Source organism: Oncorhynchus mykiss, chromosome 17, assembly GCF_013265735.2.
Source record: "Oncorhynchus mykiss isolate Arlee chromosome 17, USDA_OmykA_1.1, whole genome shotgun sequence".
Classification (NCBI taxonomy): domain Eukaryota; kingdom Metazoa; phylum Chordata; class Actinopteri; order Salmoniformes; family Salmonidae; genus Oncorhynchus; species Oncorhynchus mykiss.
Window position 1 is genome coordinate 22,532,523 of NC_048581.1, and position 23,314 is coordinate 22,555,836.

Consider the following 23,314-nt stretch of genomic DNA (forward strand, 5'->3'; position numbering starts at 1 on the left):
ACAGGACATAGCCTAGATGAGCACAGTGAAAAATAAGACACAAAGGAATTGACAACCATTACAAAAATGGAAATCACTTGCAAACCACTTGAGCAACGAGGCAATGAGATGCTGTAAAATATGTGCAGGCTCGGCGTTTGTTGTTCAATTGCTACATTTAAATACGAGTTACTATATTATTTTTCATTTGGCCTAGATGTACATTGAAGTATTATTTGCAGTTGTCACTATGACAATGATCACACCCTGAAAGCATTGGTCTGAAACAGTATCTGTGCGTTAGACCTCGTGAATGGTCTGAAACAGTATCTGTGCGTTAGACCTCGTGAATGGTCTGAACCAGTATCTGTGCTTATGACCTCGTGAATGGTCTTGTGTTACCACCTTATTAACAGGCAGTGTGCAGTAGAATGCGTTGATCAGTTGATTGAGGTGCAGGACAATACTCGAGAAACGTTAATCTAGTGTGGATGCTCACCAACGTTATATAGTTATGTAGACTATAGTTTATCATTATAGTTATCGTTATAGTTATTGGCTTTGTGGAGGCCTTCATCTCATACACAACACAGTTAACGTAATTATCACAACATAACTACTAGTAGCTCTATCTAACGTTTGAGAACTTGAATGAAATACATATACAATTACACTTACGCTTGTTTACTTGACTCTTATACTCTACAAATTGACTCCTTCAAATAATTTACTCTAGTAAATGTGCCACGTGCACGCTGCACTAGGTAGGTAAAGCAGAAATCGAATCCATCACTTCCGTTGTGTGGCTGTGCCCATAGCAACGTTCGAAAATTAGGTGGATGCAATTAATGAATCTAGTGTTCGTTCTCCATGATGTTCAGATCACAGCGGGTACCAGATCGACCAGGCAACGCATTATGACACAACGCCTCCTGTACGACTTCCATCTGCAACTTCAGGTACTGTTCAAACCACTTCTAAAGCACCTACAGTAGATTACTCTCTATATTTACTTCCTTACTTTACTACTTTAGCTTTCAGTTGGTCCCTTTGATCATAAGAACCTTTGAGGTTCGTTGTTGCACTATCCTTGCTACAGGCAGTTAGATTTGGGTATGTCGTTTTAGGCGAAAATTGAAAAGAAGGGTCAGATCCTTAAGATAATGATTTGACGATCCAATGTCTATTTAAACATTACCCAAAGGTAAACAGGCAGCACAAGGAAGTTGGCAGAAAAATACCATCGGGAAACTAAGGTGCTAACAGTTTACAGGGCTGTATTGATTAGGGCAAAACGTAGCAAAACATTTTTCAACGAAACGTTACAATGAGCATTTCTTTTTGGACAAGTCCAGGTAGTCCCTCCCTGTTTCAGTCTGTTTTCTTCAATTTGTTGCCTAATGAACACAATCCAGGTAATACGGTCTGATCACGAGGACTGATGATTAGGTGTTTGCTATGGTCATCCCCATAGCCAACTCCTCGTTGGGCCGCCTTCCAGTTCTCTGCTGCCAGTGACTGGAACGAATTGCAAAAATCACTGAAGCTGGAGTCTTATATCTCCCTCACTAACTTTAAGCATCAGCTGTCAGAGCAGCTTACCGATCATTGCACCTGTACACAGCCCATCTGTAAATAGCACACCCAACTACCTCATCTCCATATTGTTATTTATTTTTTGCTCCTTTGCTCCCCAGTACCTCTACTTGCACATTCATCTTCTTTCATTGTCAGCTAGTCATGCTACTGCATTTGGCAAAAGGATGTGAAACATAGTACAGTCTTAGAAAACAATATGCTATCTAGAACCTAAAAGGGTTATTTGGCTGTCCCCATAGGAGAACCCTTTGCATATAGGAGAACCCTTTGGATTCAGGTTCTACATGGAACCCAATGGGTTCTACCTGCAACCTAAAATGGTTCTACCTGGAACCAAGAAGGGTTCTGCTATGGGGACAACCTTTTAGAAACCTTTTGTTAACCACCTCTATTTCATTTGGTTTAATCAAAGTTGATCATCAGCGGCTAATGCTTATTTACACATTGTAAATATTGACTCACAACACACCCATGCAATGTGATTGGGGGTCTCCCCTTTCAAGCCACCCAAAACCACTTCCCTGTGCAATCAAGGACCGTGTCAGTGCGTGAACCAATAAACCATGATATATTGTAAGTTGTGTGTGCATGCCGTTCTTTGTAAGTTCACTTGTTTGCACTGGAATTATGGGAATGAATTGTGTTTGCCAAGTCAATGGGTGGACATGATCTGTAATGAATAAATAGGATGTGTAGTGCTTTCTATTAGCTTAACATATTATATATCCTCCGTATTGTTAGTGCTGATAGTAAGCCTATGATGGATGACTTTCTATTCGTTCAACACGCGTTATTAGGCTCATAATTCCCCAGTAATAGCTAGGCTGTCAGCTGTGTTTAATTAGATGTCCTCGTGTCTCCCAGGTCATGTTTCGATGAGGTTCAGGGGGTCGAGGAAGATGAGTCTATTCCCTGTAGGAGAGGCTGCTCTGGGCAATCTGGGCCTTTCTGAGGACGACATCAGGAATGAGATGGAAAATGGTGAGGGATGAAGAATGGAGAGCCTAGGGCACAGCCATAGAAATTAAATTACTAGAATTGCCTTCCTATGGGCACAACAACCGTTGAGAATGCCTGTCCATTCTCCCTGTAGAAATATGATGTTTCTCTTTTCAATCGGTTCAGGACAATGTTATCCATTGAAGTCATATTCTGGATACACTCACTGATTGATGTATAAGACGTTTCCTACTATATAATGACTTTATAGCTCAATCCTAACCCTACATCACTTCTTATCCTAAATCACAATGACAAACTCATATATTATACATTATATTATGTATTATTATATTATAATTTTTTGTATTATATTACAGCTCTGATTTTAAAGGTATACTATGAATAATAACCTCACAGATCTGTCTTGTCATGTCTTTGTCCAACAGAGGAACAAAACTTGGTCCAAGAGCTGGTTGCTATGTCAACGAGGGACAGAATCAAGGCCATCCGAGACCTCCCTATGAGCTTTGATGACAAGAAACACATCAGGTTTAGTTGAAGTCGGAAGTTTACATACACTTAGGTTGGACTCATTAAAACTCGTCTTTCAACCACTCCACAAATTTCTTGTTAGCAAACTATAGTTTTGGCAAGTCGGTTAGGACATCTACTTTGTGCTTGACACAAGTCATTTTTCCAACAAATGTTTACAGACAGATTATTTCACTTATAATTCACTGTATCACAATTCCAGTGGGTCAGAAGTTTACATACACTAAGTTGACTATGCCATTAAACAGCTTGGAAAATTCCAGAAAATTATGTAATGGCTTTACAAGCTTCTGATAGGCTAATTGACATCATTTGAATCAATTGGAGGTGGACCTATGGATGTATTTCAAGGCCTACCTTCAAACTCAGTGCCTCTTTGCTTGACATCATGGGAAAATCAAAAGAAATCAGCCAAGACCTCAGAAAAACAATTGTAGGCCTTTATAAGTCTGGTTCATCCTTGGAGAAATTTCCAAACTCCTTAAGGTACCACGTTCATCTGTACAAACAATAGTACGCAAGTATAAACACCATGGGACCATGCAGCCGTCATACCTCTCAGGAAGGAGACGTGTTCTGTCTCCTAGAGATTAACATACTTTGGTGCGATAAGTGCAAATCAATCTCAGAACAACAGCAAAAGACCTTGTGAAGATGCTGGAGGAAACAGGTATAAAACTATCTATATCCACAGTAAAACGAGTCCTATATCAACATAACCTGAAAGGCCGGTCAGCAAGGAAGAAGACACTGCTCCAAACCCGCCATAAAAAAGCCAGACTACGGTTTGCAACTGCACATGGGGACAAGGATCTTACTTTTTGGAGCAATGTCCTCTGGTCTGATGAAACAAAAGTAGAACTGTTTGGCCATAATGACCATCGTTATGTTTGGAGTTAAAAGGGGTAGGTTTGCAAGCCGAAGAACACCATCCCAACCGTGAAGCATGGGGGTGGCAGCATCATGTTGTGAGGGTGCTTTGCTGCAGGAGGGTCTTGTGCACTTCACAAAATAGATGACATCATGAGGATGGATATTTATGTGGGTATATTGAAGCAACATCTCAAGACATCAGTTAAAGCTTGGTCGCAAATGGGTCTTCCAAATGGACCCCAAGCATACTTCCAAAGTTGTGGCAAAATGGCTTAAGGACAACAAAGTTAAGGTATTGGAGTGGCCATCTCAAAGCCCTGACCTCAATCCTATAGAAAATGCGTGGGCAGAACTGAAAAAGAGTGTGCGAGCAAGGAGGCCTACAAACCTGACTTAGTTACACCAGCTCTGTCAGGAGGAATGGGCCAGAATTCACCCAACTTATTGTGGGAAGCTTGTGGAAGGCTACCCAAAATGTTTGACCCAAGTTAAACAATTTCAAGGCAATGCTACCAAATACTAATTGAGTGTATGTAAACTTCTGACCCAATGGGAATGTGATGAAAGAAATCATATCTGAAATGAATCATTCTCTCAAAAATTATTCTGACATTTCACAATCTTAAAATAAAGTGGTGATCCTAACTGACCTAAGACAGGGAATTTTTACTATGATTAAATGTCAGGAATTGTGAAAAACGGAGTTTAAATGTATTTGGCTAAGGTGTATGTAAACTTCAGACTTCAACTGTATAGTTGTCATGTCACCGTCATAGGTCCAAAAGTGCCTGTTTTCTTTCAGTTTTACTATGGAAAGTTTAATTTATTACCAGGGGTAGTAAAATAAGTACTATGTACAAGGGTAGGTTGGGCATCGAGTGTGCAGTTATGTAGGCTTGCAATGTGAGATCATTGGGGAGAATAGTCACACACACAGACACACACACACACCTTCTTGCGGTATGCAGGTAAGGACGAAGTGTTTACCATAAGCGCATCGCATCGGCCAAGTCCAAAGTTTACAGCCACACAGCCAGCCAAGAGCACTGTGCAACTTTTGACAGGTCATATATTTTTATGAAGAGATAACGCTGTGATGCGCGTATGTTATTATCATACGCTACATAACTGTATCAGACTGTAATCTTTATGTTTGTTTGATCTCTTATCTCCTAGGGGCCAAGTGTTGGCGTTGAAATCATTCAAAAAGTCCCGGCAACTGAACTGCTTTGCGGACTGCTCAACGACTGTCTCACTGGTGAGCAGTTTGACTCTCTGACATCTTTGTGTCTCTCTGTGTGTCCTCCTGTCCTGATGCCCAACTTTACTTCCTGTGTGTCCTTGTACTGCACAAGCAGTGTCCTATTAGACTATGGCAAAGTGCAACGCTTCCTGTTGTTGGCTATCACTAAATCATTATGCCTTTTATGAGCAATACAATTTGCCAGGGTGACATTCTGTCTCTGCATTCAGCGACACTTGAACATTGGCAAAAGCAGAAACAGACTGCCACCATGCAGGCCATACAATAACTTTCTACTTACATTAAACATTATTACTGTTCCATCATCCACATCCTCTATTGACAATTACACCTATTCTGTGACATCTGTGCTATGAAATCTATGACAGTGCATTTGTGACATACAAGACCCCCACCACTGTTCTCAGACCAGTCTTCCCCCTCAGGCGTTCCGCAGGTGCGGTGCTAACATGACTTTAGCCAAGCAGACCCTGGAACTGTGGCGGGGTACCATGAAGGAGGTCGGGGGTAAATTTGGCACGGGGGTCCTCTCCTACTTCAAGTTCCTAAAATGGCTGCTGATGTTCAACATCTTCTCCTTCCTGGTCAACTTTGGTTTCATCACCATCCCCCAGCTCATCTATCACCCCACGCCAGACATCCCCGCTGGGGTCAGCTTCAAAGGGCTAGAGATACTGACCGGAGCGGTTTGTTGTTGTTACTATTCACGCTACTTCTGGTCGAGGCTTTTGAGTGAATCATTCCATGGCAGCATACGCTACGAATCTGAGCAACATATGTGTTATACGACTCCCCGTACTGTAAAGTCAGCATACAGTGAACAGGTACTGTGTGGTAAAAATGTTTTATTTTGATCTATTTTCCCCACAGGGTTATTTCAGCCACACAGTGATGTATTATGGCGGCTACAGTAATAAAACACAAGGGACAGGGGGCCGGTCTGAGTACAACATGCAGCTGGCCTACTTCTTCACCGTAGCAGCCTACATGGTGTTGTGTGGAGCCGCCCTCATCTACAGGTCAGTATGGGATGGGACTGCACAGTGATCATGTAACAGTAACATTGTATTGACCACTATTAACTCTGCTTTGGACTGTCATTTATGTCATGCATATTTTGGTTTCCATGTGCTTCTCCATTGGTTTCAAGTGCCAGTAAATCATTTATCAAAGCCAGTTGATCTCACATGTATGATGTCAATGACATGACATTCACATCATACCTTCATGATATTTATTGAACCTTTCCTTCATGTTGTAATAGTGCAGTAAAGGGACCCTTGTTCTCTCTCTTTCTCTCTGTCTCTCTCAATTCGATTCAAGGGGCTTTATTGGCATGGGAAACATATGTTAACATTGCCAAAACAAGTGAAGTAGATAATATACAAAAGTGAAATAAACAATAAAAATGAACAGTAAACATTACACATCACAGACATCACAAATTTCATATATATATACGTATATATATAGTGTTGTAACGATATGCTAATTGTTAAAGTACAAAAGGGAAAATAAATACAAATAATAATAAATAAAATATTGGTTGTATTTACAAGTGTACAAGTCTGCTGTTAATTATAATGCAGAGGATTTCCCCAAGGTTGCTGTTGACACATCCCACGGTAGTTATTGGGGTCAAATTTGTCTCCACTTTTGTGGATTGGGGTGATCAGTCTCTCTCTCTGTCTCTCTCTCTGTCTCTCTCTCTGTCTCTCTCTCTGTCTCTCTCTCTGTCTCTCTGTCTCTCTCTCTCTCTCTCTCTCTCTCTCTCTCTCTCTCTCTCTCTCTCTCTCTCTCTCTCTCTGTGTCTCTCTGTGTCTCTCTGTGTCTCTCTGTGTCTCTCTGTGTCTCTCTGTGTCTCTCTGTGTCTCTCTGTGTGTCTCTCTGTCTCTCTGTGTCTCTCTGTCTCTCTGTCTCTCTGTCTCTCTGTCTCTCTGTCTCTCTGTCTCTCTGTGTCTCTGTGTCTCTCTGTCTCTCTGTCTCTCTGTGTCTCTGTCTCTCTGTCTCTCTGTCTCTCTGTCTCTCTGTCTCTCTGTCTCTCTGTCTCTCTGTCTCTCTGTCTCTCTGTCTCTCTGTCTCTCTGTCTCTCTGTCTCTCTGTCTCTCTGTCTCTCTGTCTCTCTGTCTCTCTGTCTCTCTGTCTCTCTGTCTCTCTGTCTCTCTCTCTCTCAAAATTCCAATTCAATGGCTTTATTGGCATGGGAAGCACATGTCACATATCCCAGTTTAGGTCACCTAGAAGCACAAGATAGATGGGGGGCAATCAATTCACATATGGTGTCCAGGGCAGAGCTGGGGGCAGAGGGTGGTCTATAGCAAGCGGCAACGGTGAGAGACATGTTTCTGGAAAGGTGAAATTTTAGAAGTAGAAGCTCGAATTGTTTTGGCTCAGACCTGAATTGTAAGATACAGTGGGGCAAAAAAGTATTTAGTCATCCACCAATTGTGCAAGTTCTCCCACTTAAAAATATGATAGAGGCCTGTAATTTTCATCATTTTGTCTGTCAACTATGACAGACAAAATTAGAAAAAAAATCCAGAAAATCACATTATAGGATTTTTAATTAATTAATTTGCAAATTATGGTGGAAAATAAGTATTTGGTCACCTACAAACAGGCAATATTTCTGGCTCTCACAGACCTGTAACTTCTTCTTTAAGAGGCTCCTCTGTCCTCCACTCGTTACCTGTATTAATGGCACCTGTTTGAACTTGTTATCAGTATAAAAGACACCTGTCCACAACCTCAAACAGTCACACTCCAAACTCCACTATGGCCAAGACCAAATAGCTGTCAAAGGACACAAGAAACAAAATTGTAGACCTGCACCGGGCTGGGAAGACTGCATCTGCAATAGGTAAGCAGCTTGGTTTGAAGAAATCAACTGTGGAAGCAATTATTAGGAAATGGAAGACATACAAGACCACTGATAATCTCCCTCCATCTGGGGCTCCACGCAAGATCTCACTCCGTGGGGTCAAAATGATCACAAGAACGGTGAGCAAAAATCCCAGAACCACACGGGGGGACCTAGTGAATGACCTGCAGAGAGCTGGGACCAAAGTAACAAAGCCTACCATCAGTAACACACTACGCCGCCAGGGACTCAAATCCTGCAGTGCGAGACGTGTCCCCCTGCTTAAGCCAGTACATGTCCAGGCCCATCTGAAGTTTGCTAGAGAGCATTTGGATGATCCAGAAGAAGATTGGGAGAATGTTAAATGGTCAGATGAAACCAAAATATAACTTTTTTGTAAAAACTCAACTCGTCGTGTTTGGATGACAAAGAATGCTGAGTTGCATTCAAATAACCCCATACCTACTGTGAAGCATGGGGGTGGAAACATCATGCTTTGGGGCTGTTTTTCTGCAAAGAGACCAGGACGACTGATCCGTGTAAAGGAAATAATTAATGGGGCCATGTATCGTGAGATTTTGAGTGAAAACCTCCTTCCATCAGCAAGAGCATTGAAGATGAAACGTGGCTGGGTCTTTCAGCATGACAATGATCCCAAACACACCGCCCGGGCAACGAAGGAGTAGAAAATATTTGGTGGGAGTTGAAAGTCTGTGTTGCCCAGCAACAGCCCCAAAACATCACTGCTCTAGAGGAGATCTGCATGGAGGAATGGGCCAAAATACCAGCAACAGTGTGTGGAAACCTTGTGAAGACTTACAGAAAACATTTGACCTCTGTCATTGCCAACAAAGGGTATATAACAAAGTATTGAGATTAACTTTTGTTATTGACCAAATACTTATTTTCCACCATAATTTGCAAATAAATTCATTAAAATTCCTACAATGTGATTTTCTGGATTTCTTTCTTTCTCATTTTGTCTGTCATAGTTGAAGTGTACCTATGATGAAAATTACAGGCCTCTCTCATCTTTTTAAGTGGGAGAACTTGCACAATTGGTGGCTGACTAAATACTTTTTTGCCCCACTGTAGAACTCTGCAGTCTTTCTCTGCAGTAGATTGCATCACCGCCCCCTTTGGCAGTACTATCTTGGCGGAAAATGTTATATTTAGGGATGGAAATTTCAGGGGTTTTGGTGGTTTTCCTAAGCCAGGATTCAGACACGGCTAAGACAGCGGGGGGGGGGGGGGGTTCCATGCCCCGTACCGGCAGTAGAAGGTGTCCGGATATTGTAGCTGAGGAGTGGGCTTCAGGAGTAGCCCAGGAGCCCTAGCCGGGAGATGGGTCTAGTGTTGGGCTAGCCCCAGGCTAGTTTGCTACGGGACGGAAACGTTAGCCAGGAGTAGTCAACCCGGGTTGCGGTTAGCTAGCTGCCATGATCCAAATGAAAGGGTTCAGAGTTTGCGATAGGAATCTGGGGATATGGAGAGAAAAATAGGTCCGGTATGCTCTGGTTTGAAACGCGTTGTACAAACTGGCTAGAGCTTTCCGACCTAAGGGTTAGCTGACTGATAGCTGGAAGCTAGTTAGCTAGCTAGCTTCAGTTGAGGTATTCCAGTTCGGAGGTGAATATAAATACTTTAGAAAAAAACAGATCCACACCACATTGGGTGAGGCGGGTTGCAGGAGAGTATTTTGAAGTTGAGGTTTAGGAAAAATATTAAAGAATCAGAAGAAAAATATATAAAAAGATATATACATGATACGAGACAAGACAAAGACGTCTGACTGCTACGTCATCTTGAATTCAAAATTAACAGTAAACATTACACTCACATAAGTTCCAAAAGAATAAAGACATTCCAAATGTCATATTATACAGTGTTGTGGCGATGTTAAAGTACAAAAGGGAAAATAAATAAACATAAATATGGGTTGTATTTACAATGGTATTTGTTCTTCACTGGTTGCACTTTACTTGTGGCAACAGGTCACAAATATTGCTGCTGTGATGGCATACTGTGGTATTTCACCCAGTAGATATGGGAGTTTAATAAAATTGGGTTTGTTTTTTAATTCTGGATCTGTGTAATCTGAAGGAAATATGCGTCTCTATGGTCATACATTTGGCAGGAAGCTCAATTTCCACCTCATTTTGTGGGCAGTGTGCACATAGCCTGTCTTCTCTTGAGAGCCAGGTCTGCCTACGGCGGCCTTTCTCAATAACAAGGCCATGTTCACTGAGTCTGTACATAGTCAAAGCTTTCCTTAAGTTTGGGTCAGTCAGAGTGGTCAGATATTTTGCCACTCTGTACTCTCTGTTTAGGGCCATATAGCATTCTAGTTTGCTCTGTTGTTTTGTTAATTTTTTCCAATGTAATTCTCTTTTTGTTTGATTTGGTTGGGTCTAATTGTGTTGCTGTCCTGGGGCTCTGTGGGGTCTGTTTGTGTTTGTGAACAGAGCCCCAGGACCAGCTTGCATAGGGGACTCTTCTCCATTTTCATCTCTCTGTAGATGATGGCTTTGCGAATCGATTCCTTTTAGGTGGTTGTAGAATTTAACAGCTCTTTTCTGGATTTTGATAATTAGAGAGTATTGGCCTAATTCTGCTCTGCAGACATTATTGTGTGATCTAGGGCAACGTTGTCTAGATGGAATTTGTATGTGTGGTCCTGGTGACTGGACCTTTTTTGGAACACCATTATTTTGGTCTTATTGAGATTTACTGTCAGGGCCAAGGTCTAGCTGAATCTGTGCAGAAGATGTAGGTGCTGCTGAAGGCCCTCCTTGGTTGGTGACAGAAGCACCAGATCATCAGCAAACAGTAGACATTTTACTTCAGATTCTAGTAGCTACGGACTGTTCTAGTGCCCTCGCCTATTCGTTGATGTATATGTTGAAGAGGGTGGGGCTTAAGCTGCATCCCTGTCTCACCCCACGGCCCTGTGGAAAGAAATGTGTGTGTTTTTTGCAAATTTTAACCGCACACACTGTTTGTGTACATGGATTTTATAGTGTCGTATGTTTTTCCCCCAACACCACTTTCCATATATTTGTGTAGCAGACTCTCATGCCACATTGAGTCAAAGGCTTTTTTTCAATCAACAAAGCATGAGAAGACTTTGCCTTTGTTTTGGTTTGTTTGTTTGTCAATTAGGGTGTGCAGGGTGAATACGTGGTCTGTCTGTAAAACATTTGGTAAAAAGCCAATTTTGATATTTGCTCAGTACATTGTTTTCACTGAGGAAATGTATGAGTCTGCTGTCAATCATAATGCAGATGATTTTCCCAAGGTTGCTGTTGACTCGTATCCCACAGTAGTTATTGGGGTAAAATTTGTCTCCACTTTTGTGGATTGTTGACCTCCCCCCTCTCTCTCTCTGCAGCATGGCCAGCTCGTTCAGGAAGAAGTATGTCCTTGCAGACTCAGGCTTGGGTGGAGCCTGGCAGCTCCTGTGTAGCTGGGACTTCAGTGTGACTAACGAGAAAGCCGTACGACAGCGCAAGAACAATCTGCGCATCCAACTCAAGGTCACTTTCACTGTAATCTCGGAAACCAGAACCAAATCTTGTGTGAGCTGGCAGGTTATCAGGCTTTTACAAGCGTCTAATGTCACTGTTTTTGATAAACTATTACTGTAGCTTTGTTGAACTCATGGCCGTATCATTATTGTAGCTTTGTTGACTTCATTGCCATATCATTACTGTAGCTTTGTTGACCTCGTTGCCATATCATTACTGTAGCTTTGTTGACCTCATGTCCATATCATTACTTTAGGTTTGTTGACCTCATGGCTAGATCATTACTGTAGCTTTGTTGATCTCATTGCCATATAATTACTGTAGCTTTGTGGATCTCATTGCCATATAATTATTGTAGCTTTGTTTACCCCATGTCCATATCATTACTGTAGCTTTGTTTACCTCATGTCCATATCATTACTTTAGCTTTGTTGACCTCATGGCTAGATCATTACTGTAGCTTTGTTGACCTCGTGGCCATATCATTACTGGAGCTTTGTTGACCTCATGGCCAAATCATAACTGTAGCTTTGTTACAAGAAATTATGTAATATCGCTGAACAAATCCCACATTTGAGAGACTAGATAAATGTCCAGTACTTGTGACTCAGTACTGATCTGCTCTTCCATACATAGAATACTCTGCTCTCTGACTTGTTAGGGGGCCCAAATAGGATCTCTCTCAGATAACCAACTGTGAAATAACTTTGAAATAATGTTTCCATTCCCCTCCAGGAGTCCTTATCAGAAAAGATCCAGGTGGCCCTGCTACCTCTGACAGAGAGGCTGAAGCACTATGGGGTCTTCCTGGGTACCTGGCTCCTCTCCACGGGCATGGCCTTGGGCTGTGGCGCCAGTGTCTACTTCCTGTGTCAATATGACACATGGGTATGGTACATTTTATTAACTTTCATATAACCAGGAAGTCCCATTGAGGTCAGAAGAACTCTTTCCCAAGGAAGACCTTACATAAACGTTGTGACACGATGGCACGTTGCTTCCTTATAAAGCTTGTGTTGTTAATGTATGATCCGGGGATCAGCTGACCCTGATCCATCTAAGTATGATGAAGACCAGGCGGTGATTAGTTGAATCAGGTGTGTTAGTGCTGGGCTAAAACAAATGCCTGCACAATGTGTAGCTCCGGGACTAGAGTCGATGACCATGGTATAAGACATACCCTTGTATACAGTAATTCAAAGTGTGTCATTGTGTCTGTGTGTACCTGAGCATATCTGAATCATATAGCATCAATACAATACTACTTTCCTGGCTGTACAAGGTGTGGTCTTTATAACGGTGTTAGTGTGACATCATTGCTACACTTCCACCAAATTATTATAATATTTTTTTTTTCAATTTAACCTTCATTTAACTAGGCAAGTCAGTTAAACACAACTTCTTATTTACAATGACAGCCTACACCGGCCAAGGCCGGACGAAGCTGGGCCAATTGTGCGCCGCCCTATGGGACTCCCAATCACGGCAGGTTGTGATACAGCCTGGATTCGAACCAAGGTGCCTGTAGTGACGTCTCTAACACTGAGATGCAGTGCCTTAGACCGCTGCGCCACTCGGGAGCACCTAAGACTTATCCTACACCATTGTGTCACCACTGATTTATTGTTAATGGAAGCTCAAGTGTTTGTGTTTCCATCAGGAGTGTGACTTAAATAAAGACTTGGGGAGAGCAGAATCAACAACATCTGCATCATCAAGACTGTTGCTTTGTGACAAGGTGTTAAAGTCCACAGTTAGCCATTGTTGTGTAAATGCCAGCTGAAAAGTACCCAGGGCCTTGGCTCCAAGTCAGAGCAGGTCAGCCGTAGCCATGGTCCAGTGAGACATGGGTGCCGGCATGCGTAGATGGAAACAGAAAAATCTGAGCCTTTTGTGCAAAACATTGGGGTAAATCTCAAATGGAAACTGGACACTATCTTGCTAAAGCTGTGATTGATTTTGTCCAGACTTCAGTGTCTTATCTTTTCTCCAGGCTGGTTGCTTCTAGGCACTGATCTATGAACAGCTCACCCTCTCCAAAGCCTCTTTTTAACATGGGGGAAACACAAAACTGTCCTTAGATCAGAACAAACTGACCTACTATGGTATCTTTCCAGCGGACGAGGCAGTCATCGGACAAAGCTTCCGGCTCTCTCCTGGAGGAGGCCGCTACTCTCCTCCTCCCCTTTGTGGTGTCCCTGATCAATCTGGTCGTCCCTCTCTTCTACTCTCTGTTCAAAAAGATAGAGCACTACTCCAACCCTCGCATGCAGGTCTATGCCATCATAGTCAGGTTAGAGATGGATACAAAACACATTAATAAATACATACGCTACCGGTCAAAAGTTTAGATACACCTACTCATGTCGTAACCAAAAAAGTGTTAAACAAATCAAAATATATTTTAGATTGTTCAAAGTTGCCACCCTTTGCCTTGATGACAGCTTCGCACACTCTTGGCATTCTCTCAACCAGCTTCACCGGGAATGCTTTTCCAACAGTCTTGAAGGAGTTCCCAAATATGCTGAGCACTTGTTGGCTGCTTTTCCTTTTCACTCTGCGGTCCAACTCATTCCAAACCATCTCAAATGGGTTGAGGTCGGGTGATTGTGGAGGCCAGGTCATCTGATGCAGCGCTCCATCACTCTCCTTCTTGGTCAAATAGCCCTTATACAGACTAGAGGTGTTTTTGGGTCAAAATGATAGTCCCACTAAGTGCAAACCAGAATGGGATGGCGTATCACTGCAGAATGCTGTGGTAGCCATGCTGGTTAAGTGTGCCTTTAATTCTAAATAAATCACTGACAGTGTCACCAGCAAAGCACCCCCACACCATCACAAATCCTCCTCCATGCTTCACAGTGGGAACCACACATGCAGAGATCCTCCGTTCACTTACTCTGCGTCTCACAAAACACAGCGGTTTGAACCAAAAATCTCACATTTGGACTCATCAGACCAAAAGGACAGATTTCCACCGGTTTAATGTCCATTGCTCATGTTTCTTGGCCCAAGGACGTCTCTTCTTATTATTGGTGTCCTTTAGTAGTGATTTGTTTGCAGCAATTCAACCATGAAGGTCTGATTCACGCAGTCTCCTCTGAACAGTTGATGTTGCGATGTGTCTGTTACTTGAACTCTGTGAAGAATTGATTTGGGCGGCAATTTCTGAGGCTGGTAACTCTAATGAACTTGTCCTCTGTTGCAGAGGAAACTCTGGGTCTTGTTTTCCTGTGGTGGTCCTCATGAGAGCCAGTTTCATCATAGCGCTTGATGGTTTTTGCGACTGCACTTGAAGAAAGTTCTTGAAATCTTCCAGATTGACTGACCTTCATGTCAACGGATCATACAATTTTTTCCAATTTCTGCCTAAAATGACATACACAAAATCTAACTGCCAGTAGCTCAGGACCTGAAGCAAGGATATGAATATTCTTGATACAATTTGATTTGTTTAACACTTTTTTGGTTACCACATGATTCCATATGTGTTATTTCATAGTTTTGATGTCTTCACTGTGATTCTACAATGTAGAAAATAGTAAAAATAAAGAAAAACCCTGGAGTAGGTGTGTCCAAAGCTTTGACTGGTACAGTATATTGAAATCGATTGATCAAATCTATTTGCTCAATGATCAATTTAAAGTAACGCCTTAATTAAATATTACAGTAATGCATAAATAAAGACTAAATATGCTTAATACAATATCAGGAAAAAACAGAACGGTCATATACTGTACAATGACTGATGTTTTGAATGATGTTTTGAATTCCTTTTTCCTTTATAGAAATGTCATTCTCAAGATGTCCATTCTGGGTATTCTCTGCTACTACTGGATGAAGGATGTGGCCAATACATTTTCAGTAAGTCCTTTTAAACCAAATCACATTCATGCTTTCAACATTTTTTGGGATTGTCATTGATATGTACTGTGTGTTCATTCACCACTGTGATTCCAATTGTTTGTCTTAGTGCTGGGAGTCCATCGTAGGACAAGCCTTGTACAGACTGGTTATTATGGACTTCCTCTTCATAATGTTAGGATCCTTCTTTGGAGAGTTCTTGAGCAAGTGAGTGGCATTTTCAAAACACATTTCCCATAACGTGTTCACTTAAAGCTAAACATGCTACAGTATGCAGTAGAATTCTATACTGTAACTCATCTTTCTGTTTGGAGGGAAAGTTTCAGTGAAAAATGCTCTTCTGTAACTCGTTAGTTATTTTCTCCACCAGTGTCATTGGGACTAAATGCATACAGAGCCTGGGAGTTCCAGAGTTTGACGTTGCCAGGAATGTCCTTGACCTGATCTATGCACAGACCCTGGCATGGTACTGACGTTATTTCATTACACTGTACTCTATTGTACTGTACTCTACTGGATTCTACTGTACTGTACTCTACTGTACTGTGCTCTACTGGACTCTACTGTACTGTACTGTACTCTACTGTACTGTATTCTACTGTACTCTACTCTACTGTACTGTGCTCTAATGTACTCTACTGTACTGAACTGTGCTGTCCTCGACTCGAATCTCTGTTCATCTATAGCTCCATCTATTTTCATAGTAAAACATAACACAACTGTGGATGAGATATGGTCAATTCTTATAACCATGTTTTTCTGTCTGCAGGATCGGAATCTACTTCTCTCCCCTCCTCCCAGTGATACAGATAATCAAGTTCTTCATCCTCTTCTACCTAAAGAAGGTAACCTGTTCAGTATGGTTCTTCTACCTTAAGAAGGTAACCTGTTCAGTGTGGTTCTTCTACCTAAAGAAGGTAACCTGTTCAGTACGGTTCTTCTACCTAAAGAAGGTAACCTGTTCAGTATGGTTTTTCTACCTAAAGAAGGTAACCTGTTCAGTATGGTTCTTCTACCTAAAGAAGGTAACCTGTTCAGTATGGTTCTTCTACCTAAAGAAGGTAACCTGTTCAGTATGGTTATTCTACCTAAAGAAGGTAACCTGTTCAGTATGGTTCTTCTACCTAAAGAAGGTAACCTGTTCAGTATGGTTCTTCTACCTAAAGAAGGTAACCTGTTCAGTACGGTTCTTCTACCTAAAGAAGGTAACCTGTTCAGTACGGTTCTTCTACCTAAAGAAGGTAACCTGTTCAGTACGGTTCTTCTACCTAAAGAAGGTAACCTGTTCAGTACGGTTCTTCTACCTAAAGAAGGTAACCTGTTCAGTATGGTTCTTCTACCTAAAGAAGGTAACCTGTTCAGTATGGTTCTTCTACCTAAAGAAGGTAACCTGTTCAGTATGGTTATTCTACCTAAAGAAGGTAACCTGTTCAGTATGGTTCTTCTACCTAAAGAAGGTAACCTGTTCAGTATGGTTATTCTACCTAAAGAAGGTAACCTGTTCAGTATGGTTCTTCTACCTAAAGAAGGTAACCTGTTCAGTATGGTTCTTCTACCTAAAGAAGGTAACCTGTTCAGTATGGTTCTTCTACCTAAAGAAGGTAACCTGTTCAGTACGGTTCTTCTACCTAAAGAAGGTAACCTGTTCAGTACGGTTCTTCTACCTAAAGAAGGTAACCTGTTCAGTACGGTTCTTCTACCTAAAGAAGGTAACCTGTTCAGTACGGTTCTTCTACCTAAAGAAGGTAACCTGTTCAGTATGGTTATTCTACCTAAAGAAGGTAACCTGTTCAGTACGGTTCTTCTACCTAAAGAAGGTAACCTGTTCAGTATGGTTCTTCTACCTAAAGAAGGTAACCTGTTCAGTATGGTTATTCTACCTAAAGAAAGTAACCTGTTCAGTACGGTTCTTCTACCTAAAGAAGGTAACCTGTTCAGTACGGTTCTTCTACCTAAAGAAGGTAACATGTTCAGTATGGTTCTTCTACCTAAAGAAGGTAACCTGTTCAGTATGGTTCTTCTACCTAAAGAAGGTAACCTGTTCAGTATGGTTCTTCTACCTAAAGAAGGTAACCTGTTCAGTATGGTTCTTCTACCTAAAGAAGGTAACCTGTTCAGTACGGTTCTTCTACCTAAAGAAGGTAACCTGTTCAGTATGGTTCTTCTACCTAAAGAAGGTAACCTGTTCAGTATGGTTCTTCTACCTAAAGAAGGTAACCTGTTCAGTATGGTTCTTCTACCTAAAGAAGGTAACCTGTTCAGTATGGTTCTTCTACCTAAAGAAGGTAACCTGTTCAGTATGGTTCTTCTACCTAAAGAAGGTAACCTGTTCATTACGGTAGATAATATAGGCCCCTTAGCAGACACTTCTTATCCAAAGCAGTGAGTACATATTCAGGACAGTGAAAAAAGTATTTTATAGTACAGAAAGTGAGTACATTTTAGTATGGCAAGTGACCCCAGCAGGAATTGTTATTGCTAGCGCAGCACAGTGTTGATTCACTGCCCTAGATACCATGCCATAGCAGAATGGGCCAGGCTCATGTTACTCTCTTCTGAAGAGGATGCTGAATGTTTCATGACAAGGTTGAATGGCATAGAATTAGCTCTATTTATAGATGGTAGCGATGGTCACTAGGATTTTCCAATACAATGAGGAAACATATATGAGTGTCCTGGAAATTAAAATAGGTTGTTTCCCCTGTGGTATATACTGTACAGGGAAATCATTACATGTTCATCAATTCATCTGAAGAAAAAAAACTACAAGTGGAAGGTGTCTGCAATAAAGGATTTAGTTGATCAAATACAATAACATGATACCAGTTAAAGGTCCCCAAAGCACACACATCCCTGGGTCACTCCTCTTTTCAGTTTGCTGCAGCCAGCGACTGGAACAAGCTGCAACAAACACTCAAACTGGACAGTCTTATCTCAATATCTTCATTCAAAGACTTGATCATGGACACTCTTACTGGCAGTTGTGGCTGCTTTGCGTGATGTAATGTTGTCTCTACCTTCTTGCCCTTTGTGCTGTTCTGCGCCCAATAATGTTTGTACCATGTTTTGTACTGCTACTATGTTGCTGCTACCATGTTGTGTGCCTTGTGTTGCCTTGTGCCTTGTGTTGCTGCCTTGCTTTGTTGTTGTCTTAGGTCTCTCTTTATGCAGTGTTGTGTTGTCTCTCTTGTTGTGATGTGTGTTCTGTCCTATATTTATATTTATTTTTAATCCAAGCCCCTCGTCCCCGCAGGAGGCCTTTTGCCTTTTGGTAGGCCGTCATTGTAAATATTGAGTATTATTGAGTAGCTTGGATGAATAAGGTGCCCAGAGTAAACTGCATGCTGCCCATGCCCAGTAATATATGCATATTATTAGTAGATTTGGATAGAAAACACTCTGAAGTTTCTAAAACTGTTTGAATGATGTCTGTGAGTATAACAGAACTCATATGGCAGGCAAAAACCCGAGAGAAAAATCCAACCAGGAAGTGGGAAATCTGAGGTTTGTAGTTTTTCAAGTCATTGCCTATCGAATATACAGTGTCTATGGGGTCATATTGCACTTCCTAAGGCTTCCACTAGATGTCAACAGTCTTTAGAACCTTGTTTGATGCTTCTACTGTGAAGGAGGGGGGAATGAGAGCTGAATGAGTCAGACGTCTGCCAGAGTGACATGAGCTGATCACGCGTGTGAGAGCGACCTGAATCCATCGCATTTCTACAGACAAAGGAATTTTCCTGTTGGAACATTATTGAATATTTATGTTAAAAACATCCTAAAAATTGATTCTATACATCGTTTGACATGTTTCTACGAACTGTAGTAGGACTTTTCGTCTGAACTTTCGCCTGGACTTGCCCGCGCCTTGTGAGTTTGGATTGTGTACTAAACGCGCAAACTAAAAAGGAGGTATTTGGACATAAATTGACGTTATTGAACAAATCAAACATTTATTGTGGAACTGGGATTCCTGGGAGTGCATTCTGATGAAGATCATCAAAGGTAAGTGAATATTTATAATGCTATTTCTGACTTCTGTTGACTCCACAACATGGCGGATATCTGTATGGCTTGTTTTGTTGTCTGAGCACTGTACTCAGATTATTGCATGGTGTGCTTTTCTGGTAAAGCTTTTTGAAATCTGAGACAGTGGTTGCGTTAAGTAGAAGATACATACATGTATTGTGTAACATGAAGTCCAGAGAGGTGAAGGTGAAATAAAATACTGATAAATACCTCCCTGACAAATTAATAATTACTTTATTCCTGGTTAAGGTGCAGGTTAATTGTTACTCTCAGTTCTCCCTTATTGTCAAAGGTCATTGTTTGTTTACCTGTTCATCAAATCGTGCCGTTGCCAAGACACCGTCACCAGGCTCCTCCTCTCTATCTCCCTCTCCAGCTCTGTAATGCCCGGTCTATACTTTGTGTCCTCCAGGTCAGCCTGACCCTGAACTGCCAGCCCCCCAGGCGAGCCGGCAGGGCGGCTCAGATGCAAACCATCTTCATCGCTATCCTCTTCTTCCCTTCCTTCGTGGGGGCTCTGTCCATGGTGGCCTACACCGTGTGGATGTAGGTGTATAAGCGGTCAGGGCAAGGCTAATCTAGGGACTTATGTTATGTTAAGGCTGTCATAGATTAAGGCAAGGCCAAACAAACACCTGTAGATATATGGAGTGGTTCAGATTCCATCTAGTTCTGGATAAATATGGCTTGTTCAGAAGAACTGGAGTCTGTCATTAATTGATAACCATTAATTGATAAAATTCAGTTTGGTTTAATTTTAGGGGCTGAGATAGTCCGTGGAATCATGCTGTTTGATTAGCAGCTATTCAAAAGCATGACGCTATACTTAAACCTTCCAGTAAGAAAGTTGAAAATGTGCTGAAAGTTGGATGATTGAAAGTTGGTTGACTTTGGCTCCTTTTCTCTGACCTGAGCATTTCAAACTGCCATGCCTCCCCTGATCCCTCCCCCAGTCTGCCCCCCTCAGACAAGTGTGGGCCCTTCAGGGGCCTCAACACCACCTTCAGTGCAATACAGATCTGGATGGACGATTTGAACAGGGTGGATGCGTTTCAGTGGACTGTCTGGATCTACCAGCACGTCATCAGGAGTGAGATATTCTACTTCCTGATCTCCCTCATCATCCTGTGAGTTCATCTTTGTTCATGTTGAGGTGGTTATATTGGGTAAAAGTTGTGTTTATGAAGGTAGCAAGTAGTTTTAAAGCACAGTCTTAAGGTAAAGTGACAGTTGTCTTGAAAACGTGATATAAGGCATCTAAGTCATAAACTTAACTTGATCGTGATTCCTAGAAATTATTGATCGTTTGAGCTGTTTGTCAAAAGATTGATTTGTACATTTTGCTAGTCACTCTTATCCATAGACTTACAGGAGCACTTAGGGTGAAGTGCCTTGCTCAAGGGCACATCGGTCAATTTTTCACCTAGTCAGCTTAGTGATTCAAACCAGCGACCTTTCGGTTACTGGCCCAACGCTCTTAACCGCTAGGCTACCTGCCTTGAAGCAGTATACTGAAGTCCTATCAAGCAATACATTCAGCTTTTATAGCGTTGTCTGCCGGATCAAGCCTTCAAATACAATCTAGTGGCACTTTATGTGTGCCTACTTTGCCCTTTCACATACTGTAATACAAACTCACTGACTGACCTCCTTTCCACAGTGTCTTCATTTACATCTTCAGGCAGATCACTCAGGGACGCCAGCTGCTTATCATTCTACTGAGACAGCAGATTGTTAATGTGAGTTCTGGTGAGCTGTCTGGTCCGACGTGTCTCGTCCATCAGAGCTGTTGTGTCCGAAGTGGTTGTGTCTACGTTATGATGTTGTTGAAATGCCGGAGTAATATATTTAGCTGATTTCATTTGAATGTGCAGTGTTGATGTTGTTCATTTGTTGTTTTTATGAATTGTATTGACTGTCTAGAACGTACTATCTCTCTCTTTCACTCCCTCTCTCTCTGGTTGTCTCGCTCTCACTCTCGCTCTCTCTCTTTCTCTCTCTCACTCCCTTTATTAGGAAGGGAAGGACAAGGCGTTCTTGTTGGAGAAGCTACAGAACCTTCAGAAATCCAAGCAGAACAAACAGAAAAAGAAAAAACAGGTGAGAGGATCAAAGAGAAATGACCTTGAGACTATCGTATTTAACCTTGAGACTATCGTATTTAACCTTGAGACTATCTAACGTAACCTTGAGACTATCGTATTTAACCTTGAGACTATTTAACTTAACCTTGAGACTATCGTATTTATCCTTGAGACTATCTAACGTAACCTTGAGACTATCGTATTTAACCTTGAGACTATCTAACTTAACCTTGAGACTATCTAACTTAACCTTGAGACTATCTAACGTAACCTTGAGACAATCTAACTTACAATAAATACCTAAACTCCAATGTTATTTCAAATGTCATACTTGAACTATGACCCTTTCTCTCAATCAGGTCAGGAAAAGACAGGAAAATGAATCCTCCACTGGCATGCTCCAGGCTCTGATTGCCCGACAGCGGTTGGAGCAAGAGAATGGTGACAGCAGCAGCTCTTTCGGTGTGCCTATGCCTTCCGGCCACTCAGTCTCCACGACATCGAGTGCTATGATGCAGGCCATGCTAGCCAGGCAATACGCAGAGGACCAGGATGTAGCCAGTTATCGCGGGGTGCCATTTCCTGCAGACCAAACACCTGCGCCCTCCAGTGCACTGATACAGGCCATGCAAGCCAGGCAAAGGGCGGAGTCACAGAATGAGGACGAGTTTTACCGGGCGCCAGTTCAGTCACAGAACCCAGTAAACGCGTTACCCAGTGCGATGATACAGGTGATGCAAGCCAGGCAGAGGGTGGAGTCAGAGCAGGAAGAGGACCAGTTTTACCGGGCGCCAGTTCATTCAGAACACCCAGTGTCATCAACACCCAGTGCGATGATGCAGGTCATGCAGGCCAGGCAGAGAGCAGAGGAGGAGGAGAGCGAGTTTTACCGGGCGCCTGCTTCTTCACAGCACCCAGATGCGTCAGGCACCGGTAGTGCTCTGATACAGGCCATGCTAGCCCGACAACAGGTAGAGGAGGAGTACGGTGACAGATACTGAGCATGACCGAGAACTGAACCACTTGGGGTGTAGACTGTTTCTATTGGACCATAAAAGAGTGTAACCAATGGGGTGTGAAAAGATACATCTGATATATGTATTCCCTTTTGATAAAAGAACACATTGTTTTTGTACAATTTTTTTTTGAATATTTAATATATTTGTGTACTGTATGTATACATGATATGTGCTTAGTCTGTAAAATACTGTCAATGAATGAATGTAGGAATATTCTTATCTGTATTAAATTGTAAATACTATAAAATTGTATGGTACTCTATGTTGATTATTTCCATGAACAGCACTGTCCTCTAGTGGTAGGAATTGAACCTGGTCTAGATGTTCATCAATGAATAGGTACTTGAGTAGATAGATATCAAATATATACTTTGAGAATACACTTATTGTTCTCAGAGCAAAGTAAAAACGGATATAGAACATAATGAAAGAAACTACAGCAAATATTTTCTGTACAAAATGAAACACTCTTGAAGTTTGCTATGGAATACATTTGTTTATTGAGTAATTCATTGCAGAATCCTTAATCCCTATAAGCACAAAGTACTTTAAATAGAATACACAGTCATTGGTCATAATTGTACTCAAGTAACATTGGTGTCCAGTGGTCAGTTTTTGTCTTATCCGATACTGAGTAATGTGCAGTAAACAGACCACTGAGGCAACAAACAATATGTAACTTCAAAAGGAAAATAATACACATCTTACAGTGATTTCACAGA

The 23,314-nt window shown here is 41.8% G+C and overlaps 2 protein-coding genes across 3 annotated transcripts in view; both read left to right on the top strand.

Annotated features, from left to right (window-relative positions):
- LOC110493487 (transmembrane channel-like protein 5) overlaps nucleotides 1–22,829 on the top strand; it is a 34,452-nt gene extending 11,623 nt beyond the window's left edge. For both annotated transcript variants that reach the window (XM_021567789.2, XM_021567788.2), the window contains exons 4-21: nucleotides 861–938; nucleotides 2,443–2,559; nucleotides 2,967–3,069; nucleotides 5,122–5,203; nucleotides 5,635–5,895; nucleotides 6,080–6,228; nucleotides 11,461–11,605; nucleotides 12,332–12,484; nucleotides 13,714–13,889; nucleotides 15,385–15,460; nucleotides 15,570–15,667; nucleotides 15,831–15,926; nucleotides 16,230–16,305; nucleotides 19,902–20,035; nucleotides 20,443–20,616; nucleotides 21,150–21,228; nucleotides 21,506–21,589; nucleotides 21,933–22,829. In XM_021567789.2, coding sequence (XP_021423464.2) covers nucleotides 861–938; nucleotides 2,443–2,559; nucleotides 2,967–3,069; nucleotides 5,122–5,203; nucleotides 5,635–5,895; nucleotides 6,080–6,228; nucleotides 11,461–11,605; nucleotides 12,332–12,484; nucleotides 13,714–13,889; nucleotides 15,385–15,460; nucleotides 15,570–15,667; nucleotides 15,831–15,926; nucleotides 16,230–16,305; nucleotides 19,902–20,035; nucleotides 20,443–20,616; nucleotides 21,150–21,228; nucleotides 21,506–21,589; nucleotides 21,933–22,574 — 2,723 coding nt within the window. In that variant the 3' untranslated portion in view covers nucleotides 22,575–22,829. The remainder of the gene's footprint in view (nucleotides 1–860; nucleotides 939–2,442; nucleotides 2,560–2,966; nucleotides 3,070–5,121; nucleotides 5,204–5,634; nucleotides 5,896–6,079; nucleotides 6,229–11,460; nucleotides 11,606–12,331; nucleotides 12,485–13,713; nucleotides 13,890–15,384; nucleotides 15,461–15,569; nucleotides 15,668–15,830; nucleotides 15,927–16,229; nucleotides 16,306–19,901; nucleotides 20,036–20,442; nucleotides 20,617–21,149; nucleotides 21,229–21,505; nucleotides 21,590–21,932) is intronic.
- LOC118940363 (probable LRR receptor-like serine/threonine-protein kinase At4g36180) lies at nucleotides 16,378–17,857 on the top strand. Its single transcript, XM_036949409.1, has 2 exons — nucleotides 16,378–17,745; nucleotides 17,782–17,857. Exons 1-2 carry the CDS (start codon nucleotides 16,428–16,430, stop codon nucleotides 17,844–17,846), a joined length of 1,383 nt encoding a protein of 460 aa, XP_036805304.1. The 5' UTR covers nucleotides 16,378–16,427; the 3' UTR covers nucleotides 17,847–17,857.
- Nucleotides 22,830–23,314: the final 485 nt, after the last annotated feature.